The 18,446-nt window shown below is 33.1% G+C and overlaps 3 protein-coding genes across 5 annotated transcripts; 2 read left to right on the forward strand and 1 right to left on the reverse strand.

Moving 5' to 3' along the window:
- Nucleotides 1-1,968: 1,968 nt before the first annotated feature.
- On the forward strand, nt 1,969-3,256 carry LOC112006358 (protein yippee-like; the record flags this gene model as incomplete). The annotated part of the gene is made up of 4 exons (XM_065767359.1): nt 1,969-2,060; nt 2,667-2,775; nt 2,885-2,940; nt 3,011-3,256. Coding segments are annotated over 4 exons (342 nt in total), but the record flags the coding sequence as incomplete, so codon positions are not given.
- A 5,090-nt stretch (nt 3,257-8,346) lies between these two features.
- On the forward strand, nt 8,347-11,340 carry LOC112006355 (flocculation protein FLO11; the record flags this gene model as incomplete). 2 transcript variants are annotated; one of them, XM_024038636.2, is given in 4 exon segments in its annotated part: nt 8,347-8,821; nt 8,912-8,993; nt 10,421-10,535; nt 10,805-11,340. In XM_024038636.2, coding segments are annotated over 4 exon segments (839 nt in total), but the record flags the coding sequence as incomplete, so codon positions are not given.
- Nucleotides 11,341-15,107: 3,767 nt separating this feature from the next.
- Nucleotides 15,108-17,991, reverse strand: LOC136064910 (uncharacterized). 2 transcript variants are annotated; one of them, XM_065767360.1, is made up of 4 exons: nt 17,882-17,991; nt 17,203-17,317; nt 15,980-16,933; nt 15,108-15,662 (listed from the first exon to the last, which is right to left on the reverse strand). In XM_065767360.1, exons 2-4 carry the CDS (start codon nt 17,278-17,280, stop codon nt 15,402-15,404), a joined length of 1,293 nt encoding a protein of 430 aa, XP_065623432.1. In that variant the 5' UTR covers nt 17,281-17,317; nt 17,882-17,991; the 3' UTR covers nt 15,108-15,401. The 2 variants fall into 2 exon arrangements, with proteins under 2 accessions (XP_065623432.1, XP_065623433.1); XM_065767361.1 differs by lacking the exon at nt 17,882-17,991 and having other exon boundaries at nt 15,980-16,930; nt 17,203-17,539.
- Between the last annotated feature and the right edge of the window lie 455 nt (nt 17,992-18,446).

The following is an 18,446-nucleotide window of genomic DNA, read 5'->3' on the forward strand; positions in this document are numbered from 1 at the left end:
CCCAACATAACCCACCATCACATCCCTAATATTTATAACTTTTTATATAGCAAGTATGGTATAAAGTTACAACATTTTATAAGTCTTTAGCATGCTTCTTTAAAATTGATAAGCCGAATATCCGGTCCAAATAATTAACTCCGTAAATAAATTCTATATGTGTGTGTGTGTGTGTGTGTGTGTGTGTGTGTAGGGGCACACCTAAAACAACATCGGTACGATGAAACGATTCGATTGCTTTCTAGCTGTGTGTGTAACTGTTGATAAAGATCAACAAAAATAAAATAAAAATAAAAAACCAAAATTGCGTTTTTATCCTAGATAAAACTTTTTCTGCATCAGGAACAAATCTGCATTGTGGTAACCCATCTTGTTGATTTTATATTTTCTGCTGATTTTTTCTTNGTTGATTGATCCCTTTGCTCTCTTTTTCTGGATATTATTTAAGTTATAATGTAATGTTGCACGATGCGTTGTTATGATTTGTTCATGTGTGACTTTCTTGTTTTAAGATTTTTGTCTACAATGTAAGAGGAAGACCCTTTAGGCCTTTACTGATAAATCTATTACAACATTTATTTTATTTTTGTTAATAAGGAAGAATAGAAACAGGGAAGGCTCATTATGAATAACTAAAAAAGAGAGACCTTGATTTAGTGTAATTTGGGGACTTTGTATTGATAATAAGTTTCTGTTTTCTTTTAATTTTTATAATATGTATTTCAAGTATGAAAAGAGGACATAACATATCAATTAAGAATGTAACAGAGAGTATGATTTTTGGATAGTGAAAAAGAATATATGTGGATCCAGAACCGGCTTAAAATTTTGGGACTTAGGATTGGTTGTTGTTGTAGTGTTCCGAGTTGTGCTTCTTAGTACCATATGTGTTTTAATGTATGAGGAATTGAAAAGTACCCAGTGATTTTATTGTGTTTTCCATGTCATACTTTGTTATGTTCAAATCTGTTGAGTGGACTGCTGAAGGTTTGCAGTGGAATGCTTAATGTTGATTTTCTCACCTTATCTCATAAATGATACATACTGCGTAATTTTCACTTTGATATTGTGTAAGAATGGTCTATCTGTATGTATAATGATCATTTTATTTAGAACCTTGACAGGTAAGGCCAATGTGAATACTGTCAACCTTTGACATCTTTAATTGCCACTGAGAAATTTGGTTACCTAATAGTCCTTAGAAATGTTCCTTGTTTAACTTTGATCAATTTTAAGTCCAGAAATAGATTATAGAGACCGGTCTATTAAATTAATAGCGTCTGTTTTAGATTCTTTTTTTTTTTTTTTTTTTTTGATAAGTAAGAATGTTATATATACGAAAAGCTACTCTATGCATGAAGAACATAGAGCAAACCCAGAAAATACAAGAAGAAGAAAACAAGAAAAACAAAAAAGAAAACTAAACAACAGAAAGATTACAAAAGAGAAAGAGAGCTAAGAAAAGAGGGGAGAGAATCACTAGTTGTGATTCCCCAAGCCCGAGACCAATCAAAAAGCATCCCACTAAAAGAGGCAATCATCTAAACACTTGAACTATCCAAATTCTCAAAAGTCCTCCGATTTTGTTCCTTCCAAATACACCATAGGATACACAACGGAACTAAGTTCTTTTCATTGAATTGTTTCAGATTGTAAAGCATTTATTTATATTATTTTATTTTATTTCTTTTAAAGTACTTTGACTATGTTTATTAAAACATAGCTATCAACATACCCATAATTTTTCTTCTTAAAGGCCAAATTCAAGTCTTCTGATTATGCCATCCATCAGAGACCTGGGGCTTCTCTGGCTAAATTTGTTACTCATGCTTATGATAAAATAATCTGTCTAATTATGATAATGAAAGTGACCTTTGGGAGTGACTACTGGTAGCATCTTGTCTTTCTTCAACTTGGTGTGTTGATTCCCTCTTCTTTATTATTTTTCAGCACCCAAATTATATCTGAAATGATGCAACATGCAGATACTCTAACCCTTTGTTTTCCTGTATACAGTCTTTCCATTGCAGGCATGGAAAGGCTTATCTCTTTGATAAAGTGTAAGCTTTACTACTCATTGGAAATATTTAAGATATTTTTTAAAATTTATTAGTAGTTAGTATTAAGCCCATAAGTATGGGTGGTAACATCTCTTTTTATGCACACAATTCTACTATTATCTGATAATATATGAATATGGTACGATATTGATCAATGTTGTGCTTTGTGCATGCTTGCATGATTCATATAGTACATGTACTTGTCAGTTTTAATCATTTCTCAATGTGGTATAAACTCCATAGAAAATCTGGTTATATTGTTCTGAGAGGCTACTGAATGAGCACGTCATTGAATTTCCAAAATGTTTCTCATCAATTGTCCTAGTAATTGGGAAAAAATTGCTGCAAAAAACAGCATGATATGAAGTAGCCAAAGGGGTTCTTCATTCTCATCAACGAATTGAAAACCTTGCCTGTGGCCTGTGGGAAAGCTTTACCATTGTGTTTTCTCTTTATATTCGAGCACCACCCTATGCTTGACCAATTGAGAAGATGGTAGATCCCATCATCTCTTGCATTCTAGGCAGGCTCATTGATAGCAATGTCATTTGGAAATTTTACATGCGAATGCTTCAAGTAACATTTTGCTTTCCAAATGCATGACAGCGTAAATGTCACACTTGGAGAGAAAGAAGAGCGCATGATGATTACTGGATTGCACACTGTTGTTGACATTTTTTGTGTTGGATGTTGCTCAATTGTGGGTTGGAAATATGTAAGATCTGTTTTCAAAATTTATGGCTTGTAATTTTTGTTCTTTATTCATCACTTGTGAACACGGTTTTTCAATGGTTTCTCTTTAAGTCTTGCTACTCATTTTTCAGGAGGCTGCACATGAGAAAACCCAGAAGTACAAGGAAGGAAAATTTATCCTAGAGAGGTAATTGATTACTGATGTTTGTGGTTGCACTTTTAACATTTGAAGTGACATGAATTTTATTGTTGAGTAGGTTTAAGGTGTTGGGTCCTGATGGGAGCAACTACTCGTCACCTAATGAAGCTATATTTGGCAGTAGTGATGCTGATGATGCCTGACTAGCCATTCAATATGGAATTGATAGACTGTTTTAATTGTACATTCTATGCACTCTATGTTCTTGGTTGAGTCTGAAAACCGAGTTCATAATGTTAGTCGCTTCACTGTTATGGACCATTTTTGCAGATAGTATTATAACAATGCACTTTCTCTGATTTAATTTTTTGTTGGTATAGAATCTTTTTTATAGCTTTGCATATAATGTGGATAATTGCTGGGTTCTATGTCCAATTTACCGTTCACAAATGTTTTTTCTGGTTGAACACAACCAGGCTTGGAACTCCTTATATTTGCTTTCTCTTACAAAGGCTGCACATTGAGCCGGGCAATGGCCAGGGAAACTCAAAGGTAGTTCAGAAAAACTATCTTCGAGCCGGAGCCAGTATCCCATTGAACTCATTTTGCTTGAATTTGCTAATTAATTTGATTGGTAAAGTTTGTGGTCCGATAATAAAGTTAACGTATGATGCCTATATACCCTCCCCCCCCCCCCACCCCAAAAAAAAAATCATGTATTTCTTATTGTACAAAGTTTCTCTCCAAACTAATTTGGAGAAAAACTCTTAAAACTTCTCATATATTTCTTTTTTTTATGTAAATTTTGAAAATCTAACCATTGAATTTTATGTTCTTTATATTCTTAACATACGTATTAAATTTCATTCAAATTGAATGTTATTTATTATTTGATCAATTAACTTTTTTTTTATATACAACTTTAGATCACAAAAACTTGAAATTATAACATTTATTTGATGACATAGCAATTGATCTTTGATCTTTTTGAAATTTTGTAAGCAGTAAGAATGTAATAAGAACATGCAATTTAACGGTTAGATTTTCAAAATTCACACTCAATATAAAGAAACTTTGTTCAAATAGCAAAATGTCTCAGTCCCATTTCTAACTAGTCCTTCTCGTATAGTTTTTCAAAACTCTTCTCTCTCAGTCTTAGTACTCTTACTGTTGCCCCTATCTTTTCTCCCATACTTTCATCAAATGCCACTCCACCCATTCAAGATGGCAAAATATCTCCCTCTTCTTTTTTTTCTTGGAAAAGTACCTAATTTTTTAGATGCATGTAACAACACACTTACAACGTATAAACTCCATTTATTGTAATTCGTAAATGTGTTATTACATTTTGGATGCATGTAACATGGCACTCACAATATGTGGTGCCTGCATATTGTAAGTGTGACACTATAGTTATCTAAAACACTACCAACCCACTTATTCAATATGTCAAAATATCTTCTTTTTTTCCTTATAAAAAGTATCTAATGTTTCGAATACATGTAACATCACACTCACAACATGTGGACTCTGTAATTATTAAGTATATATCAAATATTTAAGAAGCATGCAACATCACACTCATGATACGTGGAATCCACATATTTTAAGTGTGACGCTACAAGCATCTGAAACACTACATATCGTCTCCTTTTCATATCCAGACCTACCTCGGACTTTTTAGTTTTTTTCGTTATCTTGCCGCAAAGAGAGGATAATAAAAGGAAGATGCCCCCATGGATTTGGGCCTATCCGCCCCATTGCCATGCCGACAGAGTTTAAATGCTTTTGATTGCTCCAACGGATAAAATTCTAGACTCTTAAACATACAGAAAATGATGGACACTAGGCCCATGTGAAAACTCATGTGCACTTGGCCCGACTCAAGAATTCAAAAGGTTGAGGCTCGAGACATTGCCCAAAAGATATGGGGAGGTGTGGTCTCAAACGTTGAGCGCGGCACATCGCCTATGCCTCGAGTTCTCATTTTCAAAGTTAACATCAATATGGAATTTGAGGTGCTTTAAGGGACAATGAAAAGTATAATACATGTAACAAGCATAGTGTGACGATTACAATCATCACCAAGGTGATGCATTGCATTGTATTTGTATAGTATATATTATTAGTAGTATTATTATTCTACGACTAAATAGGATTTAAATTTACGATTTCCACTTCATAATATATTTCTTATACTAACATATATAATAACAAAACACTTACGATAAGTTTATGCATTAAAAGCCATATTTTAGTATAAACTAACATTAACGTAACTATATCTTACTGAAAAATAATTCTCTCTATTCTAAATGAATTGATTTTTTTATTCATATTAAATATTAAAAATTTTAAAATGTCTACATATCATCATAAATTTATTAATTTACATAACAATCAATCTCATTTCTTACTTTTATGAAATTGTCCGCCAACTATATAGGGTCTTTGTAACCCAATTGATTAGGCATTTTATTTAAGAATTCTGTTAACAAGTGTCTCAATGCATTCGTTAAAGTTGAGTTTTTTATTATAATCAATTAGTTTTTTTTTTTAGGAAGCCTTACAATATTTGTTTATTTATTTTTGTTTTTTTCTAATGTAGGCTGGATTCTTCTCTGTGCATTTAAGCACCAATTAACAAAAGCTTTTTTTTTTTAATTATAAAAAAACTTTTAATACATATTAAATACTTCTCTCCTAGTGGGTCCGCACACAAAGGCAGACACCAAAATTTAAACCACACGATTCTCAAGGTCCATGTCATGCAATTTAAATTCAAGTCTTATGAGTTTCTTCTTGGACCAAGCGTAGCCGTTTGATGTGGTAGTTTATCCCAAGAAATACAACAGCCCACGTTTAAACCTTAGTGTCTTTTCAAAGCCAAAGTTTGAATTTCCTCTGGGAATTACCATCCATATTTTTTTACCTAATAAAGTGTCAAGGTTTCTGCGTGTGCAGCAGTGTAGAAATGGGAATGTCCTTGACTTCTTTCCAATTCTAATACTACTTTTAGAATAGGTTTGAGTTTAGAGGTTTAGAGGTTTAGGCTAGTAGTACATGTGTTTAAATAATAATTTTTAATTTTTTTTAAAATATATGTGAATGAAAAAGTGTATAAAAATATGTGTAATATTGTTTAAAAACTGAAAACATGTATTTAAACATATGTACCAAACAGACCCTTAAATTTCAAAATCGTCCTTACAAAATAATACATTTTTTCTAATGAAAAATATATTGGATGTGTGAAAGTAGAATTGATCCTACCAAAAAAAAAAAGAATAATTGATTAGCCAATATACTATATGTATTGGCCCAAAACATTGCAATATGTGTTGTGTTGTTTCTATTGGGGTTCAAGGGTTTAATTATGAACAAAGTTTCTCTCCAAATTAGATTAGAGAAATTTTTTTTAAATTTATCATATATCTCTTCTTCTTCTTTTTTGTAAATTTTGAAAATTTAATCGTTGAATTTCATCTTTCTTATGTTCTTAATATGCGAATCAAATTTCATTCAAATCGAATGTTATTTACTTTTCAATCAATAAACTTATTTTTTATACATAATTTTAGATTACAAAACCTTAAAATTTTAACATTTATTTGATGACTAGCAATTGATTTTTGATTTTCTTAAAATTTTGCAAGTATGAAAAATACAATAAAAACATGCAATTTAACAGTTAAATTTTTAAAATTCACACTTAATATAAAAATATATGAAAAGTTTGAAGAGTTTCACTCCAAACTAATAGAGAAACTTTATTCTTTTATTCACCGTTTTGGTTCTTGCTTGAATAAATGAAATTTTATTCAGGGAAAAAAGAAAGATGTTTGTAAAAGTATAATAAACGGCACAAATGATGTTTAACTAGTCACAGTTAATATATAGGATGATAGTGCCATACTGCGAATCTTCTTACTGGTTTTCTGTTTGACCACCATGCATTCACCAGTACTGCAGAATTGAAAAAAAAAAAAAAAGCATGGAATACACCAGTCGGTTTTAAATGAGCACCAAGGTGATTAAATTCTCACCTGCCAAACGGACAAAGAGTAAATTTTCCTGCATGAAAGGTGCCATCATGCAATGTCCAACGTTTAAGCAATAAAAATTTAAAATTGTATCCTCCCCCCCGCCCCCCCCCCNAGGTTCTTCATGTTCTTCCCCCACCCCCCCCCCCCCTCCCAAAAAAAAAAGAAAAAAAACCAATATTTATTTATTTTAAATTTCATCAGTTACAATGAAGAGAATTAATGAATTTAATCCTTCGAGTTGCATCTATTAAAAATACATGAATGTGTCAATTAATTGAATTGCAAAACTTTTAGTATAATATTGGGATTAAAATCTTATAAAATATACTCCCTCCGTCCCATTTTTTGGTCCTGTTTGAAAAGTAAAGTTTTTAAGGGAACACATTTATTGTCTTATCTATCTTTTCAAAATGTATAAGTTTTCAAAACTACGCTTAAAAAATTTATCAAAAAATTGAATTAGTAAATTAATAGGGTATAATAGGGACATTAGTAAATTAATGACCTTTATTTTTAGAAACAGGACAATATTTTGAGACATCTCAAAATGGAATAGAGGACAAAAAAAATGGAACGGAGGTAGTACAAAACTTTTAATATAATATTGGGATTAAAATCTTATAAATTATGTGATCTATATTGTGAATTGTAAGCAATGATTTGGTAACATTTTTCCATGGAGTTGTAGCTTGAATGGCCTTATAATCCTTGTGTTGTGTGTTTGACTAGTCTCATATCTCCTCTTAAAATAGAAGCTAAAAAAAATAAAAAATAAAAAAGGCAAGGGTTGGGTCAAGAGCTTTTGTACAGTGATCCATCGAGATTTAAGCACATGACAATTATTTGACACATCCAAATTCCAAATAGTACAATGCACAAAAACACTAAACCCAATTTTTTTTTTTTTTTAAAGAAGACATTGGACTCAAGTGTTTTTTTTTTTTTTTTTGAGAAACTACATTGGACTCAAGTTGGTTCCAAAAAAAAATGTTACCATTTTTTACTACTTAGCCGTTCAAAAAATACGTACAAGGTTCAAGGATTTCTCTCAAAACGATACATATATTACATTATTGGATAGATCCTCTTCTAATTTTTTAAGGCAATCCGATATTTGATATATTATGCAAAATTTAAAATCCTATCCATTTATTATACAGTAAAATAGACTGAATCTTATCATAATATCAATATTTAAACAAATATTAATTTTCAATATCATGATATTTATTTATTGACAAAAAATAGTGGTAATCACTATTTTGGCATTTAATTAATTAATTTGTTGAAAATGAAAGTTACCAAACGAAAAAGAAACGTTGAATATCGCCAGAAGAAATGGCAACATCGTAAAAATGTATGAAAAACGTAGTCGTTTTCCATTCGTGTCGGTGTGCGCAATTCAAATCCTCTATATTTTGTTTTGTTCCTACGCTTCTCTTTCTTCGTTCTTTCTCCTCAGAGCTTTTAAAAACACAACACTCACAGAGTGCCACTCTCAACTCCTCCATCTCTCTCTCTTACTATTTTAGACATCACTTCCACTAGTTATTACTCCGATTGCCACTCCTCTCTTAAACTAGAAACAATAAATGCTACTCATTTTTCTTACTTATTTATTACTCTGTGTATATATATAAGCTTTTGCTTGCTGCTTCAGATCCGTAGTGTTTTTTTTTTAAATTGAAAAAAGCTCACCGAGTCTGAGTCTGATTCTGAGTCGGAGTCGGAGTCCGAGTCAGAGCGAGTTGGTTTTTGAAATAAAGCAGAGCTGATCATGGTGACGAAGGAGAAAGATGAAGAGCTCGCGATCTTCTTCGAGATGAGGAGGCGCGAGATTGACAATGAGAGGAACATTTCCGCCCAGCCAAACACTGCCTTAGGTCCGTACATTTTCCTTTTCACATTCTTCTGTATTTCAGATTTATTTATTTATTTATTTATTTTAATTTGGTTGGTGAATTTTTTTGCAGAGTCAAATCCAATGACAACAACACGGAAGACTCGGACAGATGAGTTCTTGAATTCAGAAAATGACAAATCTGATTATGATTGGTAAGTTTAAACTACGACGTTTTTTTTTATTCAAATTTATTTTTTACTGTTTATCTCTAAATTTTTTTTATTATCTTTACAGAGTTTAAAATGTCAAATAACTTCTAAGACTAAATCAAAGAAATTGTGAGCACCCAGTTGGTTTGCATGTGTTTGGTAAACCAAATTATATAAACTAATTCAATTCTGATAGCTATGTTAGAAAAAAAAAAAAAAATCTGAAATAATGGTTCAAAATTGAACAAACTAGTTTTTTTTTTTTTTTACTATCCAAATTTTTTTTATGGTGCTATTTTTTATGAATTATTTTTATTGGTTTTTTGGCATAAAAAGTACAACAATGTTACACAACAAATTTCTCTTCTTCTTTTTTTTCCACAATTTGCTGAAGTGATATATTATGATTAGTGAAATATCAATTTACTAGATCACTGCAACATTATTTTTATTATACATCAATTACAACTTACCAATTTTAGTAGTTGTCTTTAGATGCAGTGTAAATAACAAACTGTGTAAAAATATAGTTGTATTTAAAAAAATGAAGTTTTGAAAAACTGTACGTAAGCTAAAGATGAATAAACAAGAAATAATTTTACCCACTTGCAAAAAATTAAAATTAATTGTATCATTCCTAATTTCTAGGAGTTATCATTGCAATTTTGAAAGAACACCTAGAGTTTGTGATTTGCAGCATGATGTTTTTGTCTTTGATTGACAGACCCGACCCCACTGAAATTATCAATGATATGTCTGTGCATCTTATTATCAAAAACTTCAATTGAACTTTTGCAGTTCCTTTATTGCACTTTGAAGGTCCTTGGTCAATAATTCCCTTTCCCAATAGTCACTTTGTCTCTCAAGTATTTTCTTTCCTTTTTTCTTTTTTTCTTTTCTTTTTTTTTTTTCCTTTTTTTCACTCACTTTTTGACAATCATGATGATTAAAGCTCAATTAAAGTTAATGTTCTCGTAAAGAAAAAAAAATTTAAAACCAATCACTTTTTTTTGAATCTTTGTTCATGCACGTCTCTGACTGCATGTTAGTTTGAGGCCATTTTCTCATATTTAGTCATGTTTCAGAAATTAACATCTTATATATGAAAAGAAAGTGAAAAAAAAAAATTAGTATCTGGTTTTCTTTGCTCATCATCTGGTTTCAACTTTTCCCATGTGGAAATGAATAACTTTTCTTCATATTTTTCGCTTGTTCTTTAGACTTCTAATTCTCAGCATGTGTTATAGCTGTTGCAGATGCTCTATGACAAAAAATGAAAACAAATGCATGTGTATGCATACACACACATAATATGTAGAGAGAGAGAGAGAGAGGGACATATTCCTCATTGCTATGTACTAACTTTATAATGTTCTTTGAGGAAATTATGTCTTTTTGGCTTGGTATTCATGGGAAATCTCTTTGTTCAGGCTTATTACACCACCTGATACCCCAGTTTTTCATTCCATGGAGAAAGATTCGCAGAAAACTGTTTTGGGTCAGATTGAGATTCCTAATGCTCGTCCCATTGTTCTGAAATCAAGGGTAAGAGCTCTGTTTAAGTTGAATTCTTGATGCTTATGGGCCCTTTCAACTGGTATGCTAAGCCTTTGGATCTATGCAGCTTTCTAACATTTGGTCTTGTGTAGAAGATAACTTTGTGCTCTTCATTTACTAGTATGCATTAGAGTTCTATAACATATGGTTTTTGAGCATATATCATCCTTAGATTAATGTTTTTGTATTTTCTAGTTTTGCTTCCTCTATCATCATTTGAGAATTTTTGTTGCATTGTTTTCTATATAATTGGGTAGCAGCTAGCTAAAATCCAGGCAGAACCTCCTTCAAGGAGCAGCATAGCCCCTAAGCAGCCAACTTCGCCATCTGGACAGAATTCTTCCAGCAATGGTAAAAAAAGGCCCTCATTATCCGGGGGACTGACATCAGCTACTTCTCGACCTGCAACACCAACTGGACGGCCCACATTACCCTCCACAACGAAACCCTCAAGATCCACCACACCTTCTTCACGAGGCACCTTGCCTTCCACTAAGGTTGTGGCTCCTGCAGTGAGATCTTCTACTCCTACTAGATCCGCTGCTCGGTCTTCGACGCCAACTGCCAGACATTCCTTTCCAGCTGTCAAGTGTACTTCAAGATCATCCACTCCAAACCGTCGATCATCAACCCCATCAAAAGCTCCTAGTCAATCTGCTCCCCCTGGTCGATCTTCTTCAGCACCAAGGTCGGGTCCCGCAATTTTGAAAAATCCAGTGCCATCACGTGGAAGTTCTCCAACAGTCAAATCTAAGCCTTGGAAACCATCTGATATACCTGGCTTCTCACTAGAGCTTAAACCCAACTTTTTTTTTTTTTTTTAAAGAAGACATTGGACTCAAGTTTTTTTTTTTTTTTTTTTGAGAAACTACATTGGACTCAAGTTGGTTCCAAAAAAAAAATGTTACCATTTTTTACTACTTAGCCGTTCAAAAAATACGTACAAGGTTCAAGGATTTCTCTCAAAACGATACATATATTACATTATTGGATAGATCCTCTTCTAATTTTTTTAAGGCAATCCAATATTTGATATATTATGCAAAATTTAAAATCCTATCCATTTATTATACAGTAAAATAGACTGAATCTTATCATAATATCAATATTTAAACAAATATTAATTTTCAATATCATGATATTTATTTATTGACAAAAAATAGTGGTAATCACTATTTTGGCATTTAATTAATTAATTTGTTGAAAATGAAAGTTACCAAACGAAAAAGAAACGTTGAATATCGCCAGAAGAAATGGCAACATCGTAAAAATGTATGAAAAACGTAGTCGTTTTCCATTCGTGTCGGTGTGCGCAATTCAAATCCTCTATATTTTGTTTTGTTCCTACGCTTCTCTTTCTTCGTTCTTTCTCCTCAGAGCTTTTAAAAACACAACACTCACAGAGTGCCACTCTCAACTCCTCCATCTCTCTCTCTTACTATTTTAGACATCACTTCCACTAGTTATTACTCCGATTGCCACTCCTCTCTTAAACTAGAAACAATAAATGCTACTCATTTTTCTTACTTATTTATTACTCTGTGTATATATATAAGCTTTTGCTTGCTGCTTCAGATCCGTAGTGTTTTTTTTTTAAATTGAAAAAAGCTCACCGAGTCTGAGTCTGATTCTGAGTCGGAGTCGGAGTCCGAGTCAGAGCGAGTTGGTTTTTGAAATAAAGCAGAGCTGATCATGGTGACGAAGGAGAAAGATGAAGAGCTCGCGATCTTCTTCGAGATGAGGAGGCGCGAGATTGACAATGAGAGGAACATTTCCGCCCAGCCAAACACTGCCTTAGGTCCGTACATTTTCCTTTTCACATTCTTCTGTATTTCAGATTTTATTTATTTATTTATTTATTTTAATTTGGTTGGTGAATTTTTTTGCAGAGTCAAATCCAATGACAACAACACGGAAGACTCGGACAGATGAGTTCTTGAATTCAGAAAATGACAAATCTGATTATGATTGGTAAGTTTAAACTACGACGTTTCTTTTTTATTCAAATTTATTTTTTACTGTTTATCTCTAAATTTTTTTTATTATCTTTACAGAGTTTAAAATGTCAAATAACTTCTAAGACTAAATCAAAGAAATTGTGAGCACCCAGTTGGTTTGCATGTGTTTGGTAAACCAAATTATATAAACTAATTCAATTCTGATAGCTATGTTAGAAAAAAAAAAATCTGAAATAATGGTTCAAAATTGAACAAACTAGTTTTTTTTTTTTTTTTTTTTACTATCCAAATTTTTTTTTATGGTGCTATTAACAATAAATATTTTGTATGTATACTTTGTTGATATGCTTTATAATATGAAATGTTTAAGAAATACTTATTTTGTATGTAGTATTTTGTTAAATATAAAATAAATATTAGTTTTTATTTTCATAATTTTTTTTTTTTTTTTTGGTTTTAAGCTTTGGCCCCCCTCAAGTATAAATCCTGGTTCCGTCCCTGCATACAGTGCTATATAAGGACAAGGCTAGTATTGGTTGAATGATGTTCTTTGGTGGAACCTTTAACCATCAAGTGCCCAGTCCACTCATCCAATTTATATTGGGAATGTTACTCCTAAAATACAGGAAGTGAGAAAGCGCCATGGAATTAAAGGCGCTTAAACCATCCTACAAAGAAATTGAAGCTACGTATGAGTGTGAAAGGCAAGGAGTGTTCGGGTTGGACCTATCACTTGGTTACAACTTGACTTTCTTGGCTCGTGACCACAACATTTCAACAAATGGGCTTCTTTGACCCATGATTTTTTCTACAAGTGGGCCTATGACTATGGTATTTCTACAACTATCGGGGATGTTTTTGCAACAATGGCCGAAAATGCGAAAACGGCACAAATCTCCCCTTGGGTTCTTTAGAAGTGTTTATTTGTGAAAAATTAAACCCAAAATTCACAATGCATAGAAAACAAAGGTTAATAGTGCTTTGACAAGAGAGAATCAAAATGCTAATAATAAAGGTGCAGAAAAAGTATAAAAACATAACAAGTCTGAAACTTCGACCCACAGTCACCAAGAAGAGGGAATTGAGAGAGGTCGTGAGGAAGAGAGGGAAGGTTCCCCTGTACCCATATTTCCACCCTAAGGTTCATAATTGTGAGAATGTTTCCTGGCTCAGTGAGTTTTTGCTCTCAAGTTTCAAGTATGTAGGTAAAACGTGGCTAGTTAATTTTGAATCTGAATGGGGCCTTTTGTATTGGACTTGGGGTGCTCTAAGTGACTGTTTTTAGTCAATAGAAGATGCTTTGAACCCTAAGGTTTGAATCAAATAAGTTATGGTCAGATTTGATTTAATTGGGTAAGAGGGATGCCTTGCTTTTTGCATAATTTGGGAATAAAGTAGCCTAAATTCATGGGCTAATTTTTCCTAGACATGGCAGGTCCTTGGAGATTGCATTTGGATGGCTGAGTGAGCTAGGCTGTTTAGCCTTTTTCTTAGAGTTAGTTGTGTTTTGGTGTGGAAAATGGAGCTGGGCTGAAAATTAGGGGTACAATCACCCAAAGCATAAAAACTCTTTTAAGATGGAAATTTTGGATACAAGACCTCCTTCATGAGCTTGAGGTGCTACTAGTGTCCCTTACCCATTTGGTAGCACACATGGGTTGGGCTCATGCAAAAGGTCCGAAAGGAACCGACTCATACCCTTCAAACCACACTTTCTCAATTTCCCTCATAAGTCACATGGGCTTGAGTCATGCTTAAAAGAATAAAATAAAATATAATACATGAATTGAGACCATAAGGAAGTCGGGCTTAGTCGAATCGGACTTGTAAAAAATGTGTCGCAAAAATGAGTATCAACAACATCTAAATTGAGTACTATAAAAAATCATGCTACGTAATAAAAGAAATATCAATTTACAATAATACCAAATTATCTAAATTATGCTATGTAATAGAATAATATATATTTTTATATGTTATGTTTAATTCTTTATAACACAATATGATAATATTTAACAATCAAAGAGAAAAATAAAAATAAAAACAAAACTAAATCACATTAACCCAAAGTAGAGTTTTAAAGAATATATAAAAAAAATTATTAACCTAAAAAAAATATGCAAGAAAAATAAAAATAAAAATCCACCAAAATTTTGAGAGAGAGAGAGAGAGAGAGAGAGAGAGAGAGAGAGAGAAACAACCTTTTTATTGTGAGAGAAAACTATGCATAAAATAGAAGAAATAATGACAAATTTATAGTAAGAGAGTGTGAATAAGAAAAGATAGAAATAAAAGAAGATGAAGGGAAAGAAGAAGAATGATATTAATTTAGAGGGTAGTGGGGAGATGAAAAGGCAAGGAAGGGAGAAAGGTTAGAGAAGGAGTGGGAGATGAAAAGTAAGGGATTGAGAAAGGTTGGAGAAGTATAAATATATATTTTTTTAAAATGTTAAAAACAATTATAAGAAATTGGAAAAATAAATAATAAATAATAATGTGAACGCTGATGTGGCTCAACTGGAACTGGAGCTTAACAATAATAAACACTATACTTTAGCTTTTAGAAATATATAGATGAGTAAGCTAAAAATGTACCTCTAAGTGCAGACACTAATTCTTGTTTCAATTTCATTCTTCTTAAATTTCCAGTTATCATATTTTGGGTACAAGTAGTACTTTCGCACGGTTCAATGATGACTAGACTAGACTCATCAAACATCTAAGCAATTGTTCACAGTAGCATCAGCACATTTTCTACCATTATCTCCTTTTTTTAGAATGGATTGTTGCTTAGATATCTTGCTAGTTGAATGATGTACAAATAAAACATCTCGGAGCAATGATGAGCATGAGTATGCCCAACCCATATGCATATTTGGATTGTTGATCTTTAGGGTCACATGCCATGCTGGCTGGCAGGTGAGGAGTTTCCTCTCTCAAATCCAAAATCATTGTCTTCAATTTCACTCCCATCTAGACAAGGAGAGCTATTTTTGAGACTGGGCTCTGAGCTAGCGTTGCTGCTTGTGGCAAGAGGAGAGTCAGTAGCACTAACTGTCCTGCTTTTTGCAGCTCCTGATCTCACACTGTACATAGAAGAAGCAGGAATGTTCGTCACGAGTGGGCGTAGGTTACCTTGGACGCTTCGCCTTATATCCTGTGTAAGAAAAACCCGACGCCAGATCAGCAATTGCTACACCGTAAAGAAGAATTGTGCTCAATTATCAAATCCACATTACCAATGTATACATGCATGCTATATGTTCAAATGAATAAACCTCCAATTAACATCATTCAATATAATAAGTTGCATACGCTTATTAAGTGTGAGGTGGATACGATTTCAAAAGGGATCAAAGGATTTGAATACTAAGAAATAATGTATATTATTCTATTGAGTAATATAATAATTAAGACAAGCACCAATTCATTTAATATATGGATGGCAATCGCAATAAAGATAGTGATGCATACCATATGCCTCAAAGCCATATCTAGAGATATCTTTGAAAGTGTTCTACCAAAGCCTGAACTGTCATTGGACAAAGACTTGCCACCTTGATTATTATTCGTAAAGTGACTGTCATCTTGCTTCGGTGGTGCAAGTTTCCTCATGTTTACTACTCTTTCAACCATCTTTGTTCCCATAACCACTGGGCTCACTGTGTCACTATCATTTACCACTGATCTGATCTGAGCTTGAAAGGCATTCCCATTATTATAGGCACTGCCATGAGAAGCTCGTCCTCTGGAAGTAGAGCGTGATTGTTGTCTTGGTTTTTCATCTGAAACAGAGTTGCTAGAAGATGACCTGGCACTTAATGCTCCTACCCTGCTCCTAGAGGCTGAAACTGGCCTATCTGGCAATGATGTCCTTAAATTTGGAGGAGCATCTAGTGAGAAGCCAGGTATATCAGATGGTTTCCAAGGCTTAGATTTGACTGTTGGAGAACTTCCACGTGATGGCACTGGATTTTTCAAAATTGCGGGACCCGACCTTGGTGCTGAAGAAGATCGACCAGGGGGAGCAGATTGACTAGGAGCTTTTGATGGGGTTGATGATCGACGGTTTGGAGTGGATGATCTTGAAGTACACTTGACAGCTGGAAAGGAATGTCTGGCAGTTGGCGTCGAAGACCGAGCAGCGGATCTAGTAGGAGTAGAAGATCTCACTGCAGGAGCCACAACCTTAGTGGAAGGCAAGGTGCCTCGTGAAGAAGGTGTGGTGGATCTTGAGGGTTTCGTTGTGGAGGGTAATGTGGGCCGTCCAGTTGGTGTTGCAGGTCGAGAAGTAGCTGATGTCAGTCCCCCGGATAATGAGGGCCTTTTTTTACCATTGCTGGAAGAATTCTGTCCAGATGGCGAAGTTGGCTGCTTAGGGGCTATGCTGCTCCTTGAAGGAGGTTCTGCCTGGATTTTAGCTAGCTGCTACCCAATTATATAGAAAACAATGCAACAAAAATTCTCAAATGATGATAGAGGAAGCAAAACTAGAAAATACCAAAACATTAATCTAAGGATGATATATGCTCAAAAACCATATGTTATAGAACTCTAATGCATACTAGTAAATGAAGAGCACAAAGTTATCTTCTACACAAGACCAAATGTTAGAAAGCTGCATAGATCCAAAGGCTTAGCATACCAGTTGAAAGGGCCCATAAGCATCAAGAATTCAACTTAAACAGAGCTCTTACCCTTGATTTCAGAACAATGGGACGAGCATTAGGAATCTCAATCTGACCCAAAACAGTTTTCTGCGAATCTTTCTCCATGGAATGAAAAACTGGGGTATCAGGTGGTGTAATAAGCCTGAACAAAGAGATTTCCCATGAATACCAAGCCAAAAAGACATAATTTCCTCAAAGAACATTATAAAGTTAGTACATAGCAATGAGGAATATGTCCCTCTCTCTCTCTCTCTCTACATATTATGTGTGTGTATGCATACACATGCATTTGTTTTCATTTTTTGTCATAGAGCATCTGCAACAGCTATAACACATGCTGAGAATTAGAAGTCTAAAGAACAAGCGAAAAATATGAAGAAAAGTTATTCATTTCCACATGGGAAAAGTTGAAACCAGATGATGAGCAAAGAAAACCAGATACTTTTTTTTTTTTTTTCACTTTCTTTTCATATATAAGATGTTAATTTCTGAAACATGACTAAATATGAGAAAATGGCCTCAAACTAACATGCAGTCAGAGACGTGCATGAACAAAGATTCAAAAAAAAGTGATTGGTTTTAAATTTTTTTTTCTTTACGAGAACATTAACTTTAATTGAGCTTTAATCTCATGATTGTCAAAAAGTGAGTGAAAAAAAGGAAAAAAAAAAAGAAAAGAAAAAAAGAAAAAAAGGAAAGAAAATACTTGAGAGACAAAGTGACTATTGGGAAAGGGAATTATTGACCAAGGACCTTCAAAGTGCAATAAAGGAACTGCAAAAGTTCAATTGAAGTTTTTGATAATAAGATGCACAGACATATCATTGATAATTTCAGTGGGGTCAGGTCTGTCAATCAAAGACAAAAACATCATGCTGCAAATCACAAACTCTAGGTGTTCTTTCAAAATTGCAATGATAACTCCTAGAAATTAGGAATGATACAATTAATTTTAATTTTTTGCAAGTGGGTAAAATTATTTCTTGTTTATTCATCTTTAGCTTACGTACAGTTTTTAAAACTTCATTTTTTTAAATACAACTATATTTTTACACAGTTTTTATTTACACTCATCTAAAGGCACAACTACTAAAATTGGTAAGTTGTAATTGATGTATATAAAAAATGATTTGCAGTGATCTAGTAAATTGATATTTACAATCACAATATATCACTTCAGCAAATTGTGGAAAAAAAAGAAGGAGAGAAATTTGTTGTTAACATTGTTGTACTTTTTATGCCAAAAAACCAATAAAAATAATTCATAAAAA

Source organism: Quercus suber, unplaced genomic scaffold (assembly GCF_002906115.3).
Source record: "Quercus suber isolate HL8 unplaced genomic scaffold, Cork oak 2.0 scaffold_797, whole genome shotgun sequence".
NCBI lineage: Eukaryota > Viridiplantae > Streptophyta > Magnoliopsida > Fagales > Fagaceae > Quercus > Quercus suber.